At 54.6% G+C, this 27310-nt stretch overlaps 1 protein-coding gene across 2 annotated transcripts in view; it reads right to left on the reverse strand.

The window, feature by feature from the left end:
* Nucleotides 1–1724: 1724 nt before the first annotated feature.
* The window catches only part of FLNC (filamin C), a 28081-nt gene continuing 2495 nt past the window's right edge, over nt 1725–27310 (reverse strand). The window contains exons 2-48 of one of the 2 annotated variants that reach the window (XM_081284405.1): nt 24676–24924; nt 22999–23096; nt 22695–22845; nt 22490–22608; nt 22196–22273; nt 21837–21999; nt 21504–21704; nt 20019–20156; nt 19520–19646; nt 19226–19362; nt 18809–19002; nt 18600–18713; nt 17857–18000; nt 17530–17653; nt 17246–17406; nt 16878–16968; nt 16615–16784; nt 16284–16401; nt 15928–16190; nt 14941–15538; nt 14132–14305; nt 13885–14047; nt 13475–13635; nt 12736–12903; nt 12531–12654; nt 12077–12233; nt 11811–12000; nt 11624–11647; nt 11271–11518; nt 10758–10856; nt 10351–10450; nt 9890–10030; nt 9473–9601; nt 9205–9378; nt 8443–8604; nt 8160–8363; nt 7557–7709; nt 7346–7468; nt 6969–7211; nt 6485–6754; nt 6248–6385; nt 5857–5972; nt 4511–4643; nt 4235–4411; nt 3819–4037; nt 2764–2973; nt 1725–2623 (exon numbers count right to left, since the gene is read on the reverse strand). In XM_081284405.1, coding sequence (XP_081140531.1) covers nt 2436–2623; nt 2764–2973; nt 3819–4037; nt 4235–4411; nt 4511–4643; nt 5857–5972; nt 6248–6385; nt 6485–6754; nt 6969–7211; nt 7346–7468; nt 7557–7709; nt 8160–8363; nt 8443–8604; nt 9205–9378; nt 9473–9601; nt 9890–10030; nt 10351–10450; nt 10758–10856; nt 11271–11518; nt 11624–11647; nt 11811–12000; nt 12077–12233; nt 12531–12654; nt 12736–12903; nt 13475–13635; nt 13885–14047; nt 14132–14305; nt 14941–15538; nt 15928–16190; nt 16284–16401; nt 16615–16784; nt 16878–16968; nt 17246–17406; nt 17530–17653; nt 17857–18000; nt 18600–18713; nt 18809–19002; nt 19226–19362; nt 19520–19646; nt 20019–20156; nt 21504–21704; nt 21837–21999; nt 22196–22273; nt 22490–22608; nt 22695–22845; nt 22999–23096; nt 24676–24924 — 7826 coding nt within the window. In that variant the 3' untranslated portion in view covers nt 1725–2435. The remainder of the gene's footprint in view (nt 2624–2763; nt 2974–3818; nt 4038–4234; nt 4412–4510; nt 4644–5856; nt 5973–6247; nt 6386–6484; nt 6755–6968; nt 7212–7345; nt 7469–7556; nt 7710–8159; nt 8364–8442; nt 8605–9204; nt 9379–9472; nt 9602–9889; nt 10031–10350; nt 10451–10757; nt 10857–11270; nt 11519–11623; nt 11648–11810; nt 12001–12076; nt 12234–12530; nt 12655–12735; nt 12904–13474; nt 13636–13884; nt 14048–14131; nt 14306–14940; nt 15539–15927; nt 16191–16283; nt 16402–16614; nt 16785–16877; nt 16969–17245; nt 17407–17529; nt 17654–17856; nt 18001–18599; nt 18714–18808; nt 19003–19225; nt 19363–19519; nt 19647–20018; nt 20157–21503; nt 21705–21836; nt 22000–22195; nt 22274–22489; nt 22609–22694; nt 22846–22998; nt 23097–24675; nt 24925–27310) is intronic. The other variant, XM_081284404.1, reaches the window with a different exon arrangement.

Genomic DNA, 27310 nt, shown 5'->3' on the forward strand with positions numbered 1-27310 from the left:
AAATTCATGGCCTTGGTTTATCCAAATAATAGTAGATCCACTTAGCAGAGCTGTTTGAAGATTAAGTGAGAAGAGGACCACAAATGCTCAGCACCCAGTGCCCCTCTGTGGTTCTATAAGAGCAGCTGGGCTGGGGATCTATAAATGCATCAACCCCCAGGAGGAGGGCAGCAAACTAGCTGGGAAGACCCTCAATTTGGGGTTGTGGGGAAATGGGGAGCAGAGAATGAGGAGGATGTGAAAAAGGTTGTTTGTAAAGCAATTGGACCAGTGCCTTGGCTCTGAACTGGCTCTCAACAAGTGGTTGGATATTTAAAAGAACAGACCTGTCTTCAATGGACTTGTCAGGTAAAGGGACAGATCTCCATTCATCACTGTTCACTCTTAATTCAACCATCAGTTATCACACATGTCACAATTAGGAGCTGAAGACCAAAGATTGATAAAACATGATTTCTGTCCTCAGGAGCTCCCTGCAGGACTAAGGGAAAGGTGGGAAATCTCAGGGGAGAGCAGGGACATGCAGTGAAGAGAAGCTCTGGAAGAACCTTTTGGGGGGCTTATTCAGACTGAGGATAGGGAAGGAAACTCCCCCTAGGAATATTAAGGAAAAGAAGAAACAGAGGAGTAGAGGCAGACAGACCACTAAAGGGTAGGGAGGAGGCAGCAGGAGCTAGGGCCACATGGTTGGGTCTTTTCTGGTATCCCCACCACCAGATTCCTACAGACAGATCTACTGCAGGGGGATCCATTGAATAAAGTGTGTCTCTACCCTCTTCTTCCACTGAATTGCTCATTTATGTATTCATTCACACCTGAATTAGGCTTCTAGGGCCAGGGGTCTCGGGCTGGTAGGGAGACCTGGTCATGGGCCAGGTAATAAATGTAGCCAGAGATGTGACCCTGGGCAGTGTGGAGGCCTGGGGCACTGATCTAGGAACAAGGGGAGGCCCAGGAAAGCTTCCTGTTGGCTAGGAAAATGAGGGTGCAGAGGTAAGGGTGTTTCTGGACAGAGAGACCAGACTGTAGCTGAGGTTCCCAGGAAACTAGAGACCATGAAGGGGGTTAGTGGTGGAGGGTGCAATGGGGGAGTGAGCACTGTGCTGTACTCACATGGCAGGGAGGCTGTCAACTGAATGGACATGGGGGAGGACCTTAGGGCCCTTTGTAGAAGAGGAACCTTTAGCAGCACCTCTCTAGCTGCAGCATGGAGGGTGGCTGGAGGGAACTGGCCAGGGCCCAGAGACTGATTCAGAGGCTGATGCAGGAGTCAAGGAGGAGGCCTGAACCAGTTAGGGCTGGAGGTGTAGGTGCCACAGACCTAGTATGGACCCAGGACCTGGAGTGAGGGTTCAGGGTTCCCAGGCACCCAGCCTGCCTGCTGTGCAAGGCATCTTTACTGTTTGACTCAGTGGCCACTGGTCCTAATTTGAATAATACTCACCAGGTTAGGCCTTCCAGTAGCCCTAGGGCAGTCTTTCAGAACCCTGTCGCTTCCCTCTACCATCCACCAACCTTCCAGCTAGCTGACGATTGAGCCCCACCTCCTCTCTTGTCCTTCAAGCTTCTTGCCAATATCTCAGACCTTCCGCCTGCCCCAGGCCCTTCACCTCGGCCTGGGTCAGTCCTCCTGGGAACAGCCATCCAGCCCCTGCCTCCCTGGGGCCTGATTTAGTGTCAGTGAACTAAGAAACCAGCCTTAAAGAGCACACGCACAAGGAACAGCCATGCCTCTGCGACAGCCGCGCTTTATTTGGAGTTTTCCACCTAAGTGGCTCCCAGCTGAGCCACATGATATGTGCAAAAAGTCCCCCCAGAAAGCTGGGCCTCGCAATGGGTAAAAAAGGCCCTCATGGGGCAGAGCTGTGCAACTGTAAAAAAAACAAACAAAAAAAAAGACAGAGAGAGAAATCAGTTTCCCAGGAAGCCTGGCTTGGGCGAAGTATGTATTGCTTGAAGCCAGTCCAACGTAGCACTTGTTCAGGGACTGTTTTCTTCTCTGATTGTGCTTTCTTTTCCAAGTCCTTAACGCTCTGGGGTTGTGGCCACCAGAGTGGCTAGACGCAGTCCTCAGGGGCCAGGGTACCTGGCTGGCAGTGTGGTTTGAAGGTGACTTCTCACACATAGACATCCCTAACAGTGTTCCCCGGCTGGTCTTGGCCCCACCAAGAAACTCAGGGCTTCCCAGGTTGCCATCAAGCCACATTCAAGGGAAGGACACTGCCCTAAGACAGACAAGGCCCTCCACCCTGCAAGGGCACAGTGGGGTGGGAGGCTGTGCCATTCACATCACACCCAAGATAGGTGTTTGCAGTGTCTGACTCTGTGCATGTGCATCTGGGTGTGTGGCATGTGTGTGTGTGTGTGTGTGTGTGTGTGTGTGTGTGTGATTGGCTGGAGGTGGGGGCCGAGGCTGGGAGAGGCACTTCTGGGATTCAGGGCACATTGACTTTGAAGGGGCTTCCAGGAACACTTTCATCACCCCACTTGACAATGAGGATGTAGTCCCCTTTCTCCTTGACAGTGTAGGTGACGTTGTACACTCGGTTCCCCATGTGCTTCACATACACCTCCTCGCAGGGGGTCTTGGGTCCATGCACACCCACCATCATCATGTTGGTGCCTGGAGAAGGAGGCAGAGAGGGAGGACTCGCACCAGCATCTTCCAAGCCATACCCCACTTTCCCAGGGCTCCTTGCTCCCACCCCACACTTCCAGGCAAGCCCATCCTGAGGGATAGCCTCATCTCCCCCTGGAGCCTGCCTGCTTTGCTGCAGTCCACTGTGAAGGAGTTCTTCTGGCCCACAAAGGCCTGGGACAGCCCTGGGCCCCGCGTCACCACTTTGCTGGCATCTGAGGAGAACTTGGGGATGGAACTATAGCTGGAGCCACGGCTTGAAGATGACTTGGTCACAGTCTCCACCAGAACTGTGGATGTTTCATGAAGGCTGTGGCCTCCAGACAGCCGGGGACCTGAGGAGCAGAGTGGGTGGTCAAGAGCCTGGTCAGAGGGTTTCCCTAGATTGTAGGCCCTCAGCCAGCATTGACAGCCTTCTGGGCCTGTATCATGTGCTCCCACCTCCTGTCCTAACTATGGCATTTGAAGAGCACAGCCTCATTCCAAGTTAAGTTTCCATGCTACCAGTGCCAATTCCTGCTTCCCTCTAGGTCTTGGCCTCAGATAGCTCCATCTCTCATCCTCCTAGCCTTGGTCTGAAAACTTAAAGTTAACCCACAGAGTAACTTTTATTTTAAAAAGGAATGTATGTCCAGTTGGGTGTGGTGGTGTACATCTATAATCCCAGCAACTTGGGAGGCTAAGGCAGGAAGATTGCAAGTTCAAAGCCATCCTCAGCAACTTAGCGAGGCCTTAAGCAACTTAGTAAGACTCTCAAAATAAAAATAAAAAGGGCTGGGGATACTGCTCAGTGGTTAAACGCCCCAGTACCAGGGGGGAAAAAAAAGGAACAAATGTCCAACAAGTCCTTTAAACAGCTTCAGAAAGGGAAGCTGGCTAAACTTATTAGCAGCAAAAAAATGAGGGAAACCAAGAGGAAGAAAGCTAAGCTAAAGCTTGAGGGTGTATTGCAAATAAAAGATTAATCAAGAGGTGGGTCAGAATAGAGAGGAAGAATTGGATTTTTAAAGGTGGATTATGCACAACTTCACAGAATGGAATGCTATATAATCTGGGCCCACCTCCATTCCTGGTAAATTGACCATGATGTCTGTGGACAGACTGTGACAGATGTGAATGGGTACTGCAGCTGTTTAGGCTGGGCTGACCTGCATGGACCTCTCTGATCCAGGACACTCACCTGTCACCTTGGCTTTGAAGGGGCTGCCCACGATGTGCTGGGGACCACCATACTTGATGGCAATGAGGTAGTTACCAGGGGCCATGGGAGTGTAAGTGACTACGTGGCCCTCAGGACATTCCCGACAGTCCAACTGCACCTTGGAGGGGCCATCAATGGTGACAGACAAGGCCCCTGAGCCCGCATTCAGGGTATTCACAATGAACTCCGATGACACACCTAGAGACCAGAGGGAGCAAGACCTTAGGCAGGAAATGATACAGCCAAAAGCTGGACTAGGCCCCAAGCCCCCAGGCCCTCAGGCCCCCAGGGCAGCACAGTGAGGATTTGGGGGCTCAATGAGCATTGCCCTTATCTCCAAGGCAAGATAGTAAAGATGCAAATCTACCCCTTCCTTGTAAGCTCCAGGCACTCACCAGTAGTGCCTCCCTCAAGCCCAGGACCATAGGCTGACACCAAGCCTGGGTCCCCAGCCTGGCTCTGCTCCCCAACGCGGATCTTGAAGGGACTTCCAGGGATGTGGGCACCATTGAACTTGACATCGATGGAGTGGACACCATTCTCATGGGGGATGAAGCGGATGGTATGCTTATCTGTGGAGCAGAAGTTTGATGGATGAATCTCCCTTCTTCACCACCCCTTCCCAGGAGGGTCTGGCCTGGCAGAGGGTCACAGGGGCAGGGCCAGCTCACCACTATCCAGCTCAGAGACATAGCACTCTTCCACAGCACCTGAGGGTGTGTGCACCCTAGCATCAATCACACCCCGAGCACCATTCAGCTGCACTGCAAAGGATGCCGGCTGGTTCACCTTGAGTCCAGTTTCCTGCAAAGGCCACAGGGGACACTCAGAGTCCTGGGAGAATGGGGCTAGATTGGTCCTCTTTTCAGCCTGTCTCCTCCTGCCAGGCCAGCTGGCAGGGAGGGATGGAGGAGGCAGGAGCTGGTCTGTAACCTCTGCATCCACACCTGCCATGAGATGGGCACCACCCTAGCCATGCTGGGTTCAGCAGTGGATAAGGGATGATGTGTCCCTGTCCTGGATGAAGAAGCAGAGATCCAATACTATAAAGTGGGCCTGGTGGCAGAGAAGTGGGTGTTTATGACAGTGCTGTGAGGGCTGCAGGCGCCCCGGAGGTCAAATGTAGAAGGCTGAATGTGGCTGGGCTGGCCTGGGGGCACTTCTGGGAACAGGTGAGCCAAGAAGGAGGACTAAAGGGAGCACTAGAGAACTATGGGGGAGGGGATTCTGGGCTGGGGATGGAGCCTGGTTCTAGGGTCAAGGGAGATATATAAGGGCTCCTGTGGGCTGACAGAACTTCCCTGAGGGGCAGCTGGAGGGGTATGGTGGCTTGGCCTTCTCCTGGCCCCTTATTTAGCAAGCTGCCTGTGTGTCTCTGTACACTTGATAAGGGTCTGATTGGCACATATTCCCACATGACAGAAGTGAAGGAAGTCAGGTTCTCTCTACAGATCACAGCAGGACAAAGCAAACGGGTTCTCAGAAGCCAGGAGAGGCTGTAGCTCAGGCCCTGAGGCCACGTGCATTTGCCTAGGAATCCTTAGCCTCTCTGCAACCAGCTTGTTCTTATTTTGTATTTATATTTATATATATATATATATATATATATATATATATATATATATATATATATATATATATATATTTCTACAGTACTGAGTATTAAACCCAGGGCCCACATGGCAAGCACTCTATCACTGAACTACATCCCCAGCTCTACTTTATATTCTTATTCTCATGAAATCATTAGTTTATAACATTCAAAAAGAAATGGGACAAGAAATTTCAGGTGACAATATAAACAGGGAAACCAAACTTGTAAAAGGAAGAAATAAGGCCTGGAGTGACACAGCAAGGGCACATCAACAGCGACCCAGACAAGTCCTTCAAGGGCCCTACCCTGTGCTGTACAGTGGAGAGAGGGGACTTCTGCTGACCAGCTCTCCCAAGAAGTCCCTGACCATGCATATTTCTGCCCTCTCTCAGGTGGTAGAGAGACCCAACCCCTGGAACATACCTGGAGGCTGGTAACTGTGAGACGGCGGGCATCATCTGAGAGGGAGGCCACAGGCACCACAAAGGGGCTGTCTGGGATGTGCTCATCATTGAACTTGATGGAGACTTCATAGTCACCTGGGGAGGGAGGCTAGTCAGCACAGGTTCCAGAACTGGGGAGAGCAGGGACATAGCCACCCACTCCAGCATCATGCTGGGACACACTCATGAGGTCCCAGCCCAGCTCTGCAGACACATTCCCCAGGGGTGGGATGGAAGAAGACCAGGCAGGGAAAGAGCAGGGGCAAGTAAGGGGCTTCCTGCCGCCCCCAGCATTTTCTCCTGGTCAGTGAGCAGAAACCCAGTCTGGAAAGTCAGGTTGGCTCAGCCCCAACCCCAGCATGGACCACTACCTGGCTCTTGGACAACATAGGAGACACCACAGGAGCCATCTTTGCGGTCCTCAAATGCAATCTCCGCCTTGCTGGGACCCTCCACAGCGATAGACAAGCCCCCTGCACCTGCTTCTCGGGTCCAGATGCTGAACTCAGCTGCATTCAGGGAAGAGCGAGGGTGGCACTTAAGCACCACTGCCCTTCACACAGGCTTGGCCATTCTACCCCAAACACCCACCTGGGCCTGCCCCTCACCTGGCACACCAGCCACACCTCGCTCCAGCCCTGTGCCTCCAGCACGCACTTTGTGAGCACCACCTTCACCCAATGGCCCTACAGTGAACTGAAAGGGGCTGCCGGGCACATGTTGGCCACGGTACTTGACAGCAACCGTATGAGGCCCCATCTCCTGGGGCACAAAGCGCACGCTGTATGCACTGTCCTCCCCTTCAACGATCTCTGCAGCTTCAGTTTTGCCTGACGGGCTGGTCACCTGCGCAGTCATGTCCTGAGAGCTGGCCTCACCTGCAGAGTGGTGGGGGGACATCAGTGCAGCAAGGTGCTGACCCTGACCTCCCTTCTCAGTAAAGTCCCTCCTCTGCTCAGACCAGCCCTGGCTATCTGGGACAAGTCTGCCAGGGTCAGGGCCTGGCTGATCTCACCCTCCCCTCCTGTCTCAGGTGACAGAAGGCCCAGCCTCCCTAGGTGGACTGGACCCAGCCCAGCACTCTCTGCTCACCCTCCTGCTGCCGGGTGATGCTGCCGAAGGAGCCCAGGCGTTCCCGGCCCAGGAAGTCCCCGAAGACAGCAGGGAATGGGTCCCCACCGACTTGAGTGGACTCCTCCACCCGCACCTCACGCTTGGTCTCCCCGCCCCGTGTCTTGCTGATCTCTGTCCGCTCTGTGCGGGTGTACGTGTGGCTGCTGCGTGTGAAGGTGCGAGTCAGGCGCTCCTGGGCAGACACCATCTGGAACCAGTTCCCTGTGAGACACCAGGGAGCCAGAGTGAGTACACAAGGTGAAGAGTCGGCAAGCAGAAAGGGGACCCTGAGCGCAGCTCTGGCCCAGCCAACCCTTTCCCCACCACCCTGCCCCCTGGGCTCTTCCCAGCTCTACCTGGGATCTTGAGGTTGAGGTCACAGGTGCTGCCAATGGTGGCGATGGAAGGTGCCTGTCTACGTCGGGTGATGCTTTCCTTCATGCGGCCCTCACCAGTCACCTTCACAGTGAAGGGGCTTCCTGTGGGATGAAGGGTGGGTCAGATGCACAGACCACCCAGCTCTCGGCCTCCTCATCTGCCCCTGCCTAGCCCTGACTACAGCCTTACCTGGAACGTGCTTGTCAGCAAACTTGATGTTGATAATGTAGGTACCAGGCTCAGTGGGGCAGTAGGTAACTTTGCATGTGCCATCCTCCATATCCTCACAGTTGATGTCCACCTTGCTAGGGCCTTCGATGCTCAGCCCCAGACCCCCATAACCTGGGGGAAGAATGAGGGTATTTCCCTCAGCCCTACACCACCCACACCACACTGCTCTCCCTGCCCCAAGCTGTAGGCTCTGCCCAGAATGAATGCCCAGCTCCTATAGTAACCTCCAAGGAGAAAATGGTACCATGGAAGGAGAAGGGGTGAGCCAGGCACTATCTGCAAGGGTCCGGGGATAGGCAGTCTAGAAAATTCCCTAAGGCAGTCCTCTTGGATTCCAGGGATTGAGGGACAAACTCGGGATGGTTGTTTTCTCTTCAAAGTGAGAAAACTGACAGGGGAATATTACTTTCCTCCAAATGGGTCTCAGACTCTAAATCCCAACAGGGACTATGCAAGGAAGTTCAGGGAGAAGGGTATGACCAAGGGCATGCTGGATGGAAAAGAAGGACAAGTACCCTCTGGAGGGTTCAGCTGGAATGGGGTCACTGTGGCAAGAAGTACCTGCGTTACGAGTGTCTACGATGAACTCTGCCACCTGGAAAGTGTGTCCTTCTGAAAGGCCCTTGCCCCAGACCCGAACCTTGCTGGCATCCCCGATTTCAGATGGCCCCACCAGGATCTTGAAGGGGCTGTTGGTGACATGCTTGCCACTCTTGCGCACGCTCACCACGTGTTCCCCAACCTCCTTGGGGGTGAAGGAGATTCCTATGGAGAGAGGGTGTCAGGTAGAGTGTCCCTGTGAGACCCCCTCCCCCTAAGGTGCCTGTCAAGACCCCAAACTCACCAATGTGCCGGTTGGGCAGGCGCTTCAGCAGGCAGGGCTCCTCATTACCGGACGGGGCGCGGATGCTGGCAGTCAGCAGGCTCAAGTCACTCTCTGTGATCTTCAGTGACACATCCGTGGAAGTGCCAACATTCAACTGTGAAGTCCTCATAGAGTCATCGCCTGTGGGGCAGTTGGGGCATAGTGCTATCATGACTCCAGGCAGGCCTTGCCCTTGCAGAACCCCCCAGGACAGACCCTGCTGGGCTCAACAGAGACCCAGGGCCACTCACAGAGGCCCAGGCCCGGAGACTAGTGTCTGCATTCACATTTGCTGCCAACACCACAAAGGGCCCTGCACCCCAATTCCCCATGGTTGCCTCAGTCCCACAGGGGCTAATCTCTAAGTGGACCCTTGTGTATTCAATCCCGAGTCAGGCAGTGCATTGGAAACAAGACCACACAGACCCCTTCCTTGCTGTGTGTCTCTCATCAAAATACTTAGCTTCTTTGGGACAAGTTTCCTCATCTATCAAAAGGAATGACAATACCCAGCTTCTTGAGAGAAACTTGAAAAACAAAATGAAATGTCTTTCAAAGCACTGGGAGGCTGGATGTTTCCTGACTGTTGCATAGAATAGTATTCCTACATTTATCCAAAAATGCCCTCCTCCACCTCAGGGGGGGCATGGGCCCAAATCCCTGAGTGACTTGAACAGGCCGGCTTGCACATACGCTGTGTGCTGTGTGTTGTAGGCTCTGTCCCACCAATATCCACCCCACCTGTGATCTTGGCAGTGAAGGGGCTCCCTGGGATGTGCTTGTCATCAAAGCGCACAATGATGCTGTAGTCCCCAGGAGCCGTGGGCAGGTAGGACACTGTGCAGGTGCCATCCTTATTGTCCTTGCAGGTGATCTCTGCCTTTGATGGGCCCTCCACAGCCAGCGACAGACCCCCTGTAGGTGGAGGGGGGACTGAGATCAGAGATTCTGTCCTTGCCCCTGCACCTGACCTCCCTTCATCCATGTCCCCTGCCTGTGCTCTCCTCACCTTCTCCAGCATCCTTAGTGACAATGGTGAAGGTAGCTGGCTTGTTGACCATGCCATGACTCAGGCCTGGCCCATAGGCACTGACATGGCGGCTGTTGATGGCATCCACATAGAACTGCAGGGGGCTTCCTAAAGGGAGACAGAGACAGAGGCTGGGTCAGCACAGAGACAGAGGCAGCCTGTGTCCCTCTTTGCCCCAACACCTTCCAGCAGCCTACCTGCCAAGCCCTGTATCTCTGCCATAGGAACCTGGCTCATGGAATCCTACCCCTCACCAGGGATGTAAGGTTCCTCAGAGCCTCACGTGCATCTGCACATGGTAGGTTCTCAATAAATATTTATTCAAAGAAGGAAGGCAAGACTGACATGGATGCCAGTTTCTCTTGCCAAATACAGCATGGCCCGACCCCAACTCACCAGGGATGTGGTTGCCATCATACTTGATTCCCATCTGGTGCAGTCCTTTCTCGGTGGGTGCATATCTGACTGTGATGGTACCGTCCTTGTTGTCTGTGATGTTGGGTCTCGCAGTCTTCCCAGAGGGCATCCGCACCTCCCCTGCAGGCCAGACACGGTTACATGGGGGACCCTGGTTTTTCCCACTACAAGCCCCTGTTGTCCCAGGTCTTGCTCCTGTATGGCTCTGGTTTTACTCCAGAGGCAAGGCACCCAGTCACAGCCTGGAGTGGCAGATGAACCCTGAGCCAGGAGATAGATGCCTTGAGCCTAAGTTCTAGCTCTGCGCAACTTGCTGTATGACCCTGAATAGTTCAATTCCCCTCTCTGGGCCCCAGTTTTCATCTTTAGAACAAGAGGGTAGGCCTGGGGTAAGGTCTCTGCCCTCTGGGTCCTTGAGCCTTAGGGCCCCAGAAAGGTACCTGTGAGTTCCCCTTTCTGCACAGTGAAGGGGATGACCAGGTTGAAGGGCCTCAACATGGACTCCAATGGCTCCACAGGTACCACTGGCTCCTCTGTGGCCTAGGCAGATGAGAGGAAATAGTCAGTGGTTGGGAAAGGCTTGGGAGTGTGACCTGCCACATGACTACTACTAGACAGAGCAAGGAAAGAACAAGATGTTAATGGTAAAACCTGAGAGGGAGGAAAACGTGCCAGCTGTAGGAGGAGAAGTGCCCTGCCCTGGTGGGGCTGCACCTGCCAGCCTCATGCCTGCCTGCCTTCCTAGAGGCCCCAAACCATGCCCCAGCCCTGGCTGCAGAAGAATAGAAGGAAGAAATGAAGAAAGGGAGAAGAGCAGGGTGAGGCCCGCCATGGGAGGCGGCAGTACCCAGTGTGTGGGGCAGGTGCCAGGCCGGGGAGGGACGTAGGGCTGGCGCAGCTGTGGCACTTCAGAGGGCTCCTCCACGTGGGGCAGGGGGTCACAAGCCTGGGGAGGCAAGGCATGGGGCACAGGATGTGGTGAGCCTACAGGACCAGAGCTGACTCAGAATTGCCCATGGACATGCAGCCTAGGGGAGACACCTTGAGTACTCTACCCTTGTTATCCTACAGAACCTCCTCTGGGGACAGTGGCCTGAGGGTTAGAGAAGAACACAGAGTTTCTGCAGAGAGGGCTAATGCCACTGGAGCCTGAGGCAGCACCGTCACCTCTCACTTAGGAGACTGTGGGAACAGCAAAGGCTTGATTCTGGAGCCCACTGGCCCCAGGATTCAACAGATATGGGGACAGGTTATGGGATTCCTTGGGGACACCTTCTGGGATCCCTTACTGCTGCTAAGAGGGTGTGGGCCCCACCCTCTCCCAGTCGCTGTCCAGCCCTGCCATAGCTGTGGAGCTTACCAGCACGTGGAAGGGGCTGTTGGGGATGTGCTCGCCTCCAAAGCGGATGGTGATGACATACTTGCCCGGCTCGGGCGCAGTATAGTAGATGTCAAATGTACCATCATGATTCTCAACCACATCCACATCAAGCTCTGCTCCATCTGGCGTGGACACTGTGCAGGTCACCTTCCCCTTGCCTGCTGCCTTAGCATCCACTGTGATTACAGTCTCCTCTCCGATCTGGATTCGGGGACCCAGGCAGGCACCTGCCACGTGGAAAAGCCAGGTCAGGTCAGGAGCTGTGGGGGCTGCGCCCAGTACTCTCCCTTCCCAGATCTCCCTGGCCCCCAGCAGAAGAGGAAGGCACTCACCCAGGCCATGGCCTCCAATGGACACTGGAAAGAGAGCCAAGTGTTAGGCCCTGTGGCACTCAGTAGGGAACTGGGGGTGGGAAGGGCTGGGGGAGAGGATCTTTGGCCACAGGGACTGGGCTACAGATCTGGATGTGCTTTGAGGAGGTTGGATGGAGAAGGGCAGGGATGTGAAGTGGGTGCCCACCTGTGACAAGGCACTTGCTGGCATCCCCAGTGGGCAGGGCATGGATGCGGAAGGGCGAGTAGGGAATCTCATCGCCGCCATACTTGATGGTGATGGTGTATCGACCACTCATGTCTGGCAGGTAGGACACGGTGTATGTGCCGTCCCCGTTGTCTCTGATATTGGCCTTCTTGGGCTTACCCTCAGGGTCCTGGAGAAGAAGCAGAGGTAAATGCCTGCCTGTGCCTACAGCCTTCCCAGGACAGAGGGGCTGCACCTGGACTCACCAAGATCTGCACAGTGAGCAGCCCCTCCCCAGCATCCCGAGCATCGATGGTGAACTCCACGGGCAGGCTGGCAGGGATGCCAGAGGCATTGAGGCCAGGGCCGCTGGCCCGCACCTTGCTGGCATCATGGGCTGGAAGCACTTTGATCTTGAAAGGGCTTGAGGGGAAGAAGGATAGACAGTTAACTGGGGTCCCTTCTCATCTTACGCATTGAGTTCTTCCAACAAATGGACAGGAGTGATTACTCTGGTGCTAATTACAATGCCAAAGTCCCTAGGGCTGTGCTGCCTTAAGGGCAGTGAACTCTGGGGAAGAGCAGGGTGGGGCAACCAGACTGAGTGAGGCTGTGACAAATGAAAGAGGTTCTCCCCAAAGTGTGGCACTGGGCCTGCAGGTGTGGCCCCCCGAAGCAGCACTTGTGGCTCAGTATGGAGAGCCCAGGGCCATCCCTTACCTGCGTGGCACTTCCTGGTCAGCGTACTTGACTGCTACTGTGTAAGGCCCATCAGTGGCAGGGGTATAGTGGACAGTGTGGGTGCCATCTCCATTGTCACGCACCTCTACAGGTTCAGCCACTCCTAGGCAAGGGATGCAGGGTCAGAAGAGTCTCCTGGGACCCCACCCTCCTTCCCTCCTATCTTGTTCCAGACATATTTTACCTGTGGGGCCCAGCACAGCCACCTGCAGGGGGGCTCGGCCAGCCTGACTGCAGTCCACTGTGAAGGTCTGGGGTACCCGGGCCCTGACACCGGCCCCCAATCCTGGCCCGGAGCACTTCACCTTCCCAGGATCGACCACATCCTTCACAGGCACCCGGAATGGACTCCCTAGGAGAAAGACATTAGTCTTTACCTACCTGCCTGGGAGAGTCTCCCTGATGCCTGGAACTAAGGAGAGGCAGCTTCCCCTGCCTGAGATGTCCACAGGCAGGCCAGACAAACAGGTGAAAATGCTTAGGAACTTGATAAAACAACAACAACCAAAAAATAAAATAAAATAAAATAAACAAACTGGGCTATAGACTAAGGTTGGGCAAGAAAGTAAGAGGGTGAAAGGTAAGAGTGGCCAGTGAGCCAGTGACAGCGCCCTAGACTGAGTGACTAAGCCCAGTGAGTGGACCTGCATGATCAAGGTCTGGCGCTCCAGGCAAGGGCCTCTGGGAATTAACTGGAGGGGCTGCCACATTCACAGCACCCACTGCCCTGCCTCTTGGCCAGACTCGGAGTACCCAGGCCACCTTCCAGCCATCTGAGCTCCTGCTCCAACATGCTTCATGCTTTGGGGTGCTCCCTCTGCAAATCTGCACATCCAACTTCCCTTCAGTTTCCCCCTCATGAAACATACATCCTGCCATCCTCCCTTGCCTTCCCTGAGCCTGTGCCCACCCTCTTTGCACACCTGGGATGGGCCGCCCCCCAAAGGTGATGTTGACGTCATAATCTCCAGGGGTGAAGGGAATGTACTCCACGGTGCAGCTACCATCTTTGTTGTCTTTGCAGGACATCTTAGCTTCTGAGGGTCCCTCGATGGCCAGGCCTAGGCCCCCAGTGCCGGCTCCCCTGCAAGATGATACCCTCATCAACTCTGCTAGGACCAGTGAGAAGGGCTAGAGAGGGCTGAGGGACAGGGGCAGCTAAGGGGGGAAGAGCTTCAGGGGCTGACTAGGGATACTGGGGAGGTTTGCTCCTAGGTCACTCCAGAGAGGATGGGGTATGATGAGGCACAGATAGAGGACAATTGAGAAACACAAGTGGCTCAGATCAAGGGGGCTACAGCCTCAGGTCAAGGTTAGACAAAGTGAAGGATACCTGGTTTCCACTGTGAAGCGATTGGCCTTGTTGACCAAGCCACCCTCCAGACCTGGCCCAAAGGCTCTGACACGGGTGGGGTCACAGCCCTCAGTCACACCCACTCGGAAGGGGCTCTTGGGTACAGCTACATCATCATACAGCACCTCCACCAGATGCACACCTAGAAGTCGGCCAGAGTCAGTCAGGGTCACAGCCCCCACCATCCCTGCCCTGGGCACATCATAATAAGCTCCCAGTCTCTTACCCTCTTCAAAGGCCGTGTACTGCACTCGGTAGGTGCCATCCCCATTGTCAGTCACATAGGTATCAGTCTTAGCGCCCGAAGGGTTGAGTACACGAGCTGTCACATGGTTGCCACCTGCGGCTGTTAAGGATCTTGCATCCACAGTGAACTCAGTAGTCACCTCTCGCAGGACACCTGGATCCCACAGAGGCACACTTAGTCTGGTGCCAGCCTTCATGCAGTCCCTCCTGACCCTCCCCTCCTCCATGCTGTTCTTCTAAGTACAGCCCGCTCACCCTCAGCACCCCCTGTGAGCTCCATGCTGCCCCAAGGCCACTCCCTTCACAATTTGGTGACAATCTCCACCCACATCAGCTGCTTCACCTGCCCTGAAGGGCAAGTTTGAATCTTACATGCCTCTTCCTGGCCCATGCCCAGCCCAGGGTCTGGCCCCCTGCAGGCAGCCCATGTGCACCACCATCTCCTGAACGCCATCATCTACCCCAAACCTTTCCCTCTGTACCCCCGTGGGCAGGATTCTTAGCTTTCTTGGATTAGGAATCCCTTGATCTGGTGAGTGCAAGGATCTCCCCAGAAAAATGCTCAGAGGCAGATATCATTTTTGTGACAAGAGTAGAGACCAGTGTCCTTGCCCTTATGGTCCCCTTCACTCCTTCTCTGGAGTATCTGAGCATCTATAGAATTGAGGCTTCCCCAGTCCTCCATTTTACCTCAGTCCTCAGCTCAGCTTCCCTCCCTCCCGCTGACGACCTCACTCCTTGAATCCTTGACCTGCAACTTGATCACTGCTGTCTTTTCCTCTTACTCACCATGTGGCTCCACACCAGGCCCAGAGACCTTGACACCACTGGTGTCAACAGCTGGCTGCACATGGACACGGGTGGGAAATTTGGGGATGGGGTGGCCTCCATATTTGATGGTGATAGTGTAGGTGCCAGGGAAGGCAGGGCTGTAGGTTATATGGTAGGTGCCATCGGCGTTGTTGTGGATCAGCACCTCGGCCTTGACGCCCGCATCTGACAGAATCTCAATGGTCAGTTCTGCCTCACCCGCCTCCGAGCAGTCCACAGTGAAGGTGGCTGCTTCTCCAGCCTTGCCACGTTCCAGGCCCGGCCCACTGGCCCGCACCTTGCTTGGGTCGAACACAGGCTGGATGGTGGCCTTGAAGGGCGAGCCAGGGATGTGGGCTTCAGCAAACAGGATGTTGATGGTGTATTCGCCTGGCTCTGTGGGCAGGTAGCTGACAGCACACGAACCATCACCATTATCCTGGCACTCGATCTTGGCTTCGCAGGGGCCCTCCACCGTCAGCCCCAGGCCTCCTGTGCCAGCCCCCTTGGTGTCAATAGAGAATGGTGCAGGGGTGCCTACCAGCCCACCCTTGAGACCAGGGCCATAAGCACAGACCTGGAAAAGGAGAGGCATATGAGTTCCCTACCTCTGGCCTATCCCAGGCTGCACCACCTCCATGGCTGCCCACCTAACTGAGCACTTTCTACTGTAGTAGCTACCACAGAGTGACTACTTGGAACAATTTCAGGTGCAGACAAGGAGGTAGAGAGATGAAATCATTTGTCCTATTTGTTGGACCTAGAATTCAAGCCCAGGTCTGATTCCAAGGCCAGGCTTTTAATAACTATCTCTATGGAAGGTCCTGACGTAGGGGATAGTCCTGGCCCTGGACCCTTGGCTGTGCCCACTCCAGGTACATAAGACCTTCTGGCCTCTATCCTCTATCTGTATGAATCATCTATATTCCACCAACTCCTGCCTCCCACCAGCTCCTGTCTCCTCACCTTGGAGGGGTCAGGGGGCAGGACACCTTCCACAGCAAAGGGGCTTCCAGGCACTGGGTGTCCATCATAGGTGATGTCCACTTTGTAGGGCCCCTCCTCAGGGGGCATGTAGCGCACAGCCTGGGCATCAGCTCCACCCCCAGGTTCCAGCTTGCAGGGGATAGGTCGTCGGGAGGGTGAAGTCATCCGCACATCCAGCTGGCCCTGACCACCAGCCCCTCGTGTGTTCACAGAGAATGCCTGTTCCTGCCCCACAGCCACCTCTACATGGAGGACAAAGGACATAGTGAAGAAGAGACTCCAGCCAATTCCACCCCAAAACCCCTCACTCCCACGGAAATTCTTGCCCCACTTACTGCTGTTGAGGCCTTGAACTTTGACTTTGCTGAGGTCCAGTGGGGGTGCCACATTCACCACAAAGGGGCTTTTAGGGACAGGGTCCCCACCATAGGTTACTGTGACTGCCATATTGCCCTATTGGGTACAAGTGAAGGTCAGAACCCAGTGGTTTAGATACCACCTGGCAACATCCCATGGGCCTTTGTGGACCCTGAGGCTCAGAGAGCAAGAGAGAGGACTGGAGGCAGGAAAAGGAAAAGGATCCAGACCCGGGTCTATAAGATTGGAGGAGGGACACCCAATCCCTAGTCAGCAGGACAGGTGAGGGCATGCAGGAGTGGGACACACCTGCTGGACAGCAGTGTACTTGACAGTGTAGGAGTAGTCGTGGTTGTCTATGATTTCAAAGTCCCGCACAGCCTCGCCCTTGGCTGCCCCAGCAAATTGCACGTCCAGTTTGGCCTTGCCAGCTCCCTTGGTCAGCACTGTGAAGTGAGTGGGCTTTCCAACTTCCACACCTGGGAGACCATCCAGAGATGACAGTGAGGGCCTGGCAACCACTACCCCCAAACCCAACCTCAAACCAGCCCCACTCCCTGCCTGACACTCACCTGTGCGGTTTAGCCCTGGGCCCTCAGCCTTAACCTTGCTAGCATCATGGGACGGGTCTACTTTGATGTGGAAGGGGCTGGCAGGGATCTCCTGGATGTGGAAAAGGCTTTGTCAGGACTTTACCCTGTGGAACACACCCCCATGCCAGGCTAGATGCTGTCAGTATGCCCCAGGGACCCAGTGAGGACAAGGGAGGCCTCTGAAAAAGTCCACTGATGTTCTGTGAGGCATGCTGCCCGCAAACAGGAGGGTTCTGGCAGCATCTGTGTAACTGTGTCTCCCCCTCCCTGAGACCAGGTTTCCAGTTGTCCCCATAGACCTCCACCATGCAGGCTTTATGACTATTGATAACTGCAGGCTGGGGTACCTGGTTGGCAAACAGCACCATGATGGTGTAGTGGCCGGCCCCTGGGGGTGTGTACTTGACTGTGAAGGTATCGTTGTCATTCTTGATGATATCAAAGTCAATGTCAGCCTCTGCAGGGCCCACCACGCCAGGGGCACACTTGATACCAATGCTCACGTCACCTGAGGAGAGGCAGGCAGGCAGAGGCTATGAGTGGAGCTCAACAGCCTCCCACACCAACAGTCACAGGAGCTGTGCCCAGGGGTGCCCCTCCCGCCTGGACCCCACCCTTGGGCTGCTCACACCTTGCCCTGCCTCGCTGCAGTCCACAGTGAAGTAGGTGGGCTCGTTGGCCTTGAGGCCTGTCTTCTCCACACCGGGGCCATATACCTTCACCCGCTCAGGGTGGCTCCCTTCTCCCACATTCACCTGTGGGCAGAGGTCAAGGCTCAGCTCAGTGCACCTCCCTCAAGGCCCAACCCTCTCCCTGCACCACCCATCACAGCCTCTTTGTGGGAGCCATGAGGCAGGAAGGATGGCAGAGGCCCAGGAATAGCCAAGGTCTGCTATGTGGGCCTGGCCTCTTTCTGGGACCCCTAGCAACAGGCAGGGGGCAAACTTAAAGGACTCACCCTGAAGGGGCTCTTGGGTATGTTGACGCCTCCCCAGGAGATGATAATGGTGTGTTTGATTGGCTTGGTAGGCACGTAGGAGCAGCGGAAGGTGCCGTCACCATTGGGGATCACCTTGATGTCGATGGGGCAGCCATCTGCATCCTGTGGGCAGCATCCAAGCAAGGTTTGTAGTGGCATAGCCACCTCAGACAGTGCACTCCTTGCTGGCCTCAGCACCCCTTCTTTCCCACCTACTAACACCCACACACCCTAGCACTGTGGAACCCAGTGCCACGTGCTCTGTTGGCCAGGGTCCACCCTAGGAGCCAGGAAACCAGCTTAAGGCTATCTGTAAGGCCTGCTCCCCTAGCCTAGGTTGCCTGATCTCTAAAATGTGTTGTTTGGGGAGAGGCTGTACTAAATTGATGTTCCTAGAATAGAATAAAGAGCCTTGTAAAGAAGAATTGATCTCTTGGAGCCTTAAGACCATATTCATTAACCTCTAGGGGTCAACAGACACCAGTCTGAGAAACTGACTTGAAACCAAATTCCTAGTTGGTGAAATCATCTTTCAATTGCAGATTATTAGTATGAATATGAGTATTTTTGTAAAATACGTTTTTAATATTAGCATCAGTAAGAAAACAGTTTTAAATTTCCCATAGTACTTATGGGCCCATGACTACTGTGACTTTATAACCTCCTTTTGAGAGGCCCCTGCCTTGGGTAATGACAGCAGTAGAGACTAAGCAGCGCCCTACCTGGGCATAGAGCTTCAGGTCTCCTTTGCCAGCTGCACGAGCATCAATGGTGAACTCGGCAGGCTTGTCCACTATGCAGCCAGTGGGCTCCAGGCCAGGCCCAAAGGCCTTCACCTATGTGGGGCAAGAGAGGGGGGCTGAGTTGGGCCTGGAAGAGGTCCAGTGCACCCCATTCCTGTCCTAATCAGTGTGCAGGAGCTGGGACACACCTTGTCCGGGAAGCAGTCTGGTGGGGCTGGCTGAATGTGGGCAATGAAGGGCGAGTCACGGATGTCCTCGTCATCACAGATGACATGCACAGCATACTCCCCTGGCTCTGTGGGCCAGTACCGCACGTCGCAGGAGCCATCTCCCTTATCATCACACTCTATCTTAGCCTGTGAGGGCCCCTCAATGGAGAAACCTGGAGCAAGGTGGGGAGGGTCAGAAAGCCCAAGGCATCTTGGACTCTTAGGCAGGTACTACACCCCTCTCCCAACTTCCACCCCAGAAACCTTTATGTCTCATCTCCTTATGTTTCCTGATATTCCTCAGATTCCTACTCTCTGTCCCCAAACAATCCCCGGCATCCCTCCCCATTCACACCTCTCCCCAGCATCCCTACCTTCTGCCACCCAGTCACTTACCCAGTGTCCCCACTTCTGTGCCAATGGCCTCCACCACAAAGTCAGCAGACTTGCCCACCTGGCCAGTCTCCAAACCAGGACCCCAGGCCCGCACCTTCTGTGTTCCTGCCTCTGGGCTCACCTGGACCTCAAAGGGACTAGGACAAACAGGGAGCTGGGGTCAATGCCAGGAAGTACACCTGCCAAAGGCACCCCTCCTCTCTTCCCTCAAATCCCCATGCAGCTCACCTCCCTTACTCTCCCCCATGATGGTCCAGACAGAAAAGCATGGGGCAGGGGCAGCGTGGTACTTACCTGCGGGGGATGGCATAGCCACCCCAAGTGATGGTCACCACATACTTCCCAGGCACCACAGGGTAGTACTCGCACTCAAACACTCCATCCCCAGCCTCCCGCACCTTCACTGGCTCCTCTGTGCCCTCTGAAGAAGATGGGGATAGGGGTGCAATCAACGATCTGTGAGGCCCAGCTTCTCAATCCTCTCAAAGAGCCCTTGGGCCCCAAGCCAAATTGAGGGCAGTGCTACTAGTGGGCAGAGGTAAAACTCAGGGCAGGGACCACATGTCGTCCCTGTGCATAAGAGCCCCGTATAACACATAGGGCAGAGAGAATTAATCCCAGATTGTAGACCGGGAGGAGCTGATGTACCTGAGATTCCATGGTGCCTCTTTGGAGTCTCTCCTGGGTGTATGTGGTGCTGGTTATCATTGCCCTTAGACTGTCAGAACTATAGGCCATATTTCCTCCCTACACCCCTACCCCCAGTTCCTCAGCCCTGGGCCTTGGTACTCACTTGGCCCCTTGACTGTGACCTTGAGTTCACCACTGCCAGCACCCTTGGTGAACACCTTGAAGTCAGCCACCTCTTTCACACGCACACCTTTGGGCTGTAGGCCTCGTCCAGAGGCCCGGCAGGCATTGGGGTTGCAAGCTAGGGAGAGGAAGAAAAGGGAGGTCAGGGCCCTGGACAGATTCTTTGCTCCTTGTCACCATCCCCTCACTGTGCACAGTCCTCCTGAGCCCCTCAGAGACACAGGCCATGGCTTCAGGCAACCTTGCCCTGGGCTCTCTTATATTTCCATCACAATTGGAGTTGCTGGGAGCCAGGCTGGGCAGGAGGCTGACTGTGGGCCCCAGGTCAAGAGGTTACAAGAAACCCTTTATGTGTGGTCCTTAGAGCTGGTGTCACTTTGGAGGAAGGCATGGTACAGCCTAGGCTGAGAGTGGGCTAAGAAAGACAGGGAAGGGCCCTTATGCACACCCAAGGCCATTGACCTAGAGCCATCTGGGCCTTCTCAGAACCATCATAGCAACCTCAGGAACTAAATCATGCCACAAAATATCCAGTAATGCCATGGAACAAGAGCTGTTCCATGTAACATAAAGCCTGACATGGAGCATGGAAAATGCATGGGAACCAGACTGCCACAAAGCACTGGCAAGAGTGGGGATCTCAGCCTGATGCAGAATACACAAAATAGCATGGAATACATGATGCCACAAAATAGGCAATGATGTGTAATCCAGACCTACCTAGGGTGTGCCATAGGATGTAGACAATGGCACAGAACCCAGGGCCTGCCACAAAACACATGCCATGGCCCAGAGCCTAAATTTTATCATAGAAATCATCAGGCAAATGGCAGGGAAGCTAGCTAGACCTTCTATGGAACACAGGCAGTAGGGCAGAGAGAATTAATCCCAGATCAAGAACCTAAGCCTGTCATAGAATGCCACAGAGTAGGGAAATGAATCTGCACTGTGTGGACCATGCCACACAGCATGGGTAAGGCCAGTCAGTTATGGCCATGCCTGGCCCAGCCTCTGCTGACAAGTACTAACATGGTGCCACTCTCTTGGTCTGGTGCTCGATGGGGTATGGAAGGGAGAGGAGAAAGCCAGAGTTAAGTACAGGAAAAGAATTGGTATGTGTGGGGGGGTCATCAACTGAGGGCCTGATGAGTGGGTGGGGGCTAACTATGTGTGGTCCTGCTGCTTCCCCCTCAAGGGCTCCATGTGCCACCTACTCTAGTTTCCTTCCATGGTCTCCTGACCCTCCTCTTACCCATTCCAGGATGCTCAGGGTGGGTTCATGATAAGGGTAAGATCACCCAGAGCTCTCCCTAGCTGCTCCTTCTGCTCATCTCAAGCCCCGCTACCTGCCCCAACCCTGTGGATTAAGTGCCTCACTTTCCACCAATTTGGCAGAATTTGGTGACAGGTCTTTGCATTTTGGCTTTCATGAGGGTTATTGTGAGGATCAGTGAAGGGTCCTTACCTTCTGCCACATGAACAGGGAAGGGACTGCGGGTGATGGGGGCACCAGCGAAGGCCACATGCACAGTGTGTGGCCCCTCCATCACAGGCCTATAAGTGCAGCGGAACGTGCTGTCGCCCTTGTCCTCCAAGGCCACCTCTACTGTGTCCTGTCGGCCCTGTGGGTCCACAATCACCACAGCAACATCACCAGTGCCAGCCCCTGTGGTAACAAAGGATACCATCAGTGCCCACTCTGGAAACACACAGCTGATCCTCATCCTGAGACCACCCAGGTCCCCATATACACACATACCCATATGCCATCAGGGCTGCCTGTCTAATGTGCCCTTACCCGCAGTGTAGATGTCAAAGTAGGTGGGTTTGTTGGCCACATTACCCACAGGTTCCAAGCCAGGGCCACGGGCTGACACCTTGTTGGCATCCCCTAAGGCCATGCCCACATTCACTTCAAAGGGGCTACGCTCAATATTCTGGCCAGCAAAGAGCACAGTCACCTGGGGATGAGGGGTCAAAGGTTAGCTACTAGGGCAGACCAGTTCTGAGAGGGGATAGAGGGGCAGAAGAGAGCCAAGGAGGGCAAGAGATGGATGGCTGGTACATTGGGAAGGGGTGGGGTGTGGGCTGAGGGGGTCCATTTAGTCACAGCCATGAATGAGGATGATGGGAGGGCAGGGGCCCACTGGGAGATACCTTGTGTAATCCAGCGACCTTGGGCACATAGGAGACAGCATATGTGCGGTCCTTGTCATTGTTGGGAACCACCTTGGCCTATCAGGAAGGAAAAAGATCGAAAACCACAGTGGTTGTAGCCCCACCTGATCCCATAGTGCCCAGGGCTCCCCAGCCCCAGGAAGTCCCCATGGTATTGCCTTCCTAGCCTCCAAAGCACAATGGGTGGCTTTGGCAGCCACCTCTAGGCCATTCCTGCTGTTGGTCCCATGGCTTCTGGTTCCAATCCCAACATCTCCAGCAGCCTCTCCATACCTCCTCAGTGTGGCCCTCGGGGTCCTCAATGTAGACCAGCACTTCACCCACACCTGCATCCACTGTCTGCACGGTGAAATGTGCAGGCTGCAACACGGTGTTGCCCTGAGGCTCGATGCCTGAGGGGCAGAAGCAGAGCTCAGATTATCAGGGGATCCAACACGTTCCCAGTTCCCCAGGGGGGTTCTCAAGGCTCAACACTAACCAGGCCCATAGGCAATAGCTTTCTTTGGGTTCAGCTGCTTAGATCGAACAGGGGCACCAGGTTTTAGTTTGGCCTTGGGGAACTGGGACAGGTAGGTCATGACAGAATGCTCATCCACGTTGGGGTCCACGATCTCCTCAGGGGCAATCACCTGCCACAGGAAGGAACAATGTTTACATGGGCTCCCCACCTACCCAGAAGCCCCAGTTCTTACCTGCATCCTGGCCAGGTATCCTTATAGACCCAACCTTCACCCCTGCCCCTTCTGCCCCTATGTCCCACCTCACCCCATATGCCAGTGTACCTGGGGCACCCCGAGCCAGTCGTCTGCCTGCTGCATGGCTTCTCGAGCATTCTGCACAGGCTGGTTGGGATCCCAGGCCTCCCAGTCAGGACAGAGGCCTGGAGAGATGGTGGAAGGAGACAACAGTTAGGGGAAACCAACCAGCCAGAGCACGGAGGTTGTGTTCACTAAGTGAACTCCCTCAGTACCTGTGACTTCACAACCCTTCTGGCCAGCTCTAGGCCCCTTACCAGCCAGGTTCTGGCTGCCCCTGACATCCCAACTCATCATGCTCATCACTGGGTAGGCACAGCAGCCCTCACTAGCACCAACAATAAGCCCTTTCTGCCCTGGTTGACGCAGCCTGGCACCAGCCCTAATAGCCAGCCTCCTGCCTGCCCAGGACCCAGTAGAGACCCTGAACACAAACCCCCATGAGGGACCCTTTCCCAGGTCCCTTTTGCCTCATTCCAGCTGCCTCGGGGTAGGTAGAGGAGGTGAGCACCCACCCTTTCCCACACATGCTTCTGATCTGTCCCTTCACAGCTGCCCTGTAATTCCAGCTCTTCCCACACTTCCCACACCAGCCTTAGAGGAATGCTCTAAGCATTCCTCTCTCTTACTAACTGCCACTTGGGGAAACTGAGGCACTAAAAGGCTTGTTGGAAGAAAATGAAGTCTTCTTTATGGCCATCAAGAGCCCAGCCTCCTGTCAGAAGAGTGCTGAGGCAACCCCAGATCACCCTGTAAAGGGGTGCAGGGTTGGAGGGGCTTAGTCCAGGACAAAGCTGGAGGGGGGCAATGAGCAGCGGTGCAGGGAGGGGGCCAGCTCAAAGGCTGGAATCCATGACTGGCTGGAACAGCTGAGGTCACTGCTGGCAGCCACACCAGTCGTGGGCAATGGCTCAGCAGCTGGGAATGTTTCCCAGGAGGCACCCCCGCCTCCCACCCCTGCTCCCCAGCTGACCCCAGGGTGGGGGAGGATTCCCTGAGGGATTGTGGCTCCTCAGGCAGGGCCAGAGACCTAGGTTGGAAGAAGACCTCTCTTCTGAGAGAAGGGTCAGGAAGGAGCTGTCAACAGGTGGGGCTCTGGCTCATACTGCCTTAGTTTTTTTAGGGCCCTGGTCTTCTCCCACCTGATCAGTCCAGGGCCTACACCCGGAGGAGTGGAGCTAGGTCACCTGTCACTGGACAGTACCTTGCTGCCTCAGCCCATACCATCCTGAGTTTCAACTGCTTCTCAAAGCTGATCTCACAAAGAAGAGGCCTCTCTGGGTCTAACTGGGACCTTCTTGCTGCAAGCCCCACTCCATCTCCCCTCTCTCAGCTCAGTGGGAATGGTGTCCATGTGGCAGAGTAGGCAGCTCATGGAGCAGGGAGTCCAGGCCTTGGGCTCCAGGTACTTTTGCCACAAACTGTATAATCATAGACAAGTCACTGGCCCTCTCTGGACCTGGCTGTCCTGGCCTATAAAATGAGTTTTAAACATTTTCCTGTCCCTGCAGAATATAGTCCACCCATGGGGTAAGACCTAATTCCAGCAGTGATTCCTGGCTAGAGGAATAACCCTCCCCCAGGTGACCCTGACCCCCCAGGCCCTGGGGTGTACATTCTGACAACCATAAGCCTCAGCACCCCAGCTCATTCCCACTGTCCTTCTAGGCTAAGGGCTCCATGGTATGCCCACTGCCTACTCACCAGGAGCACAGTTGTCCACAAGAGCACCCAGAGCCTTGCCATCTTGCCAGTCTCGGTTAAAGTTGGTGATGGGCAGCTGGGGCACCTTGTTCTGGATCCAGCCAAGCAGACGCTGCTTAGGTGTCTGTTTGCGGGCATCCTCATCATCCTCATCCTCCCACATGGGCATGGAGATGGAGTAGTGCAGGATCAGTGTCCAGATCAGGCCCAGGATCAACTTCAGGTTCCCATCCACAATAGCCTTGCTGTCTGCAAAGCAGAGGGAACAAGCCAGCTCAGGAGGGACCTTAAGGTCAGACTCCTTCCTCCAGAATTTATCCCTTTCTCAACCTACCAAATTCCCTCTAGCAAGGCCTGGCCCAGAATGACAAGCCCTCTCTGGGTTCCAGCTTCAGACCCAGGCTGCACCTCTCTGCTCCTGTGCAGGTATTTCCACCTCTGCTGCCACACTTGAGTCTGCCTCTGATCTAAGCAAGCCATCCTGCCTCTGGCCTTACTGGACTGCAGTTCTCTTGGGGATATACACTATTTCATTTTGTTTTTTTAACCACCTAACTGACATACAACAAATGGCATATATTAAAGAATACAATTTGAAAAGCCTTGAAAATAGGCATATGCCCACAAAGCTACTGTTACCAATCAAAAATAATTGGCACAGCCATCACTGCCCAAATTTCCTTGTACATTCTCCCTCTTGTGATCCCTCTCTCCTGCCTGTCCTTGTTCCATCCTCCCAGGCAACAACTGATCTGCCCTCTGTCATATAGATTAGTATATATATTTTCTAGGATTGTGTATAAATGGAATTATACATTAAAAATACAAATTTATTGGTCTGGCCTAGAACTTAGGAAGGTCTCAACAAAAATGGTTGAATGAAATACTTTAAATCTTAGAGAGGAATGTGATCTGTTCCATTCCATTCACACTCTACCCCAAAGGCCATAAGGCTTTTGGAACAATGGGGTTCTGGGAGGAGGAAAGGGTACATTGCATGCTCAATAAGGCTTGGAAATTGTGTTGCAAAATGCTGGGAGCCAGTCGGATCTCACAAGTGCCCGGGGAAATGTCATTCATGTGGGTTCAAGTGTCAGGCTCAGACATAGGCTATCCACTATCTTCTCTGAGCTGTTTTCCTAAGATTTTAGAGACCCAACTCCCCTTTAATAGTCAAAGGGAAATGTTCAGGAGGGGAGGGGGCTAGAGTATAGATTTTGGAATCCAGCTTAAAGGATAATGCAGGTCTGAAACCCATCAGCTTCCCTGAGCATTGCTCTTAGGAAGCAGGGAGTGGGTGGAAGACTCAGTCTTGTTTATTGATGCTGCCTGATGAGAGAAGGTGGAGCTGGAGGCTCCCCTTTCCTAGATCTTGGGGGAGGGTATCAGGAGACAGGGGTCTGGGGAACCCCTGGCATCTCCCCTCCACTTCACCTGGCCCTGAAGGAAGAATCTCTTGGCCTCCCTGGCCCTGGGGCTTAGCCCTTCAGCTCTCCCACCCTTCACTGATTCATCCTTCCTTCCCCAGCAGCTCCCCAGCCCACCCCTTTCCCCTGGCTTCCCTGCAGCACAATGGTTTGGCAGCTCTCGGGTTCCATGACACACTCACTGCCGGCCTCCTATGCTTTCACTCTTTCAAACACACAGGCCCACAACACTTTCACACAATCTGTACGTCCCAGTGTCCCCAGCCTTTCATGGCCCTGACAGCTTCCGAAGCTAGGGTCTTACACACCCAGAAGTGCTTCTTACAAACTGGAGCCAGACCCTGGGAGGGAGGCCTTGAGGCTTCGGGATGGGGGTGGGTGAGGTAGAGAGGGGGTCATTCATGTTTGCTGGAGAGAAAGTTTTTCCCTAGCAACTGGCCCTGGGCCAGACAGCAAGTGGTCCATGGCTTAGGGCAGGAGAGAGGCATCTGGGCCCAGAGTCCCACCCTGGGAGCAATGACCTTCCTCTCCCGCCTCCCTCTCGGAGGCCAGGGAGAGGGGAAGAACTGTATTCTACCCAGGCTTCTTCCTGTGCAACAACCCACCAAATCACCATTCCCTCTGCCTGGGGATACCCCCAAAGGGATGGGAGGAGCCAGACAACTAGTCCTGGACACCCCTGCCTGGGGGGGGGGAGGATAGAGAAAGGAGAGAGAGGGCTGGGCCAAGGGAGGTGCTGGGACAGCTGCTGCCCCCTCCAGCCCCTCCTTCGGCTATTGGCTCCCGGAGAAGGAATAGCAACTGGGGAACAGCTGCGGGACAGGGCTGCCTCATAGGCCTCTTTGTTCGGAGGGGATATGGGGTGGTGGGGGCCTTCACAGGGGTGCTAGGAAAGAAAAGGCACACAGCTTCTTCAACCCGGCCAAGGACCCCACCTCCAGCTCCCACTCCAGGCCCTGACTTCCCTTCTAGGAAGAGAAGTGGAATGTCTTTGTGACCCTTGCTCCCTCAGGTGCCCAAATGTTCAGTTTCAGTCCCAAGACAATGCCCAGGAGACTCCCCGGAAGGCCCCTTCCCACCAATAAATGGAATGGGAAGCCAGACGAAGCAGGATGTCCCCCTCCTCCACTGTGGGCAGTTTCCTTTATGTCTCCTGGGGTCAACCAGGCTGGTGTCTCAGCCCCTCCCCGCAGCCTCACCCCGGCCCA

Source organism: Spermophilus citellus (genome assembly GCF_964194105.1).
Source record: "Spermophilus citellus genome assembly, chromosome: 3".
NCBI classification, from domain to species: Eukaryota; Metazoa; Chordata; class Mammalia; order Rodentia; family Sciuridae; genus Spermophilus; species Spermophilus citellus.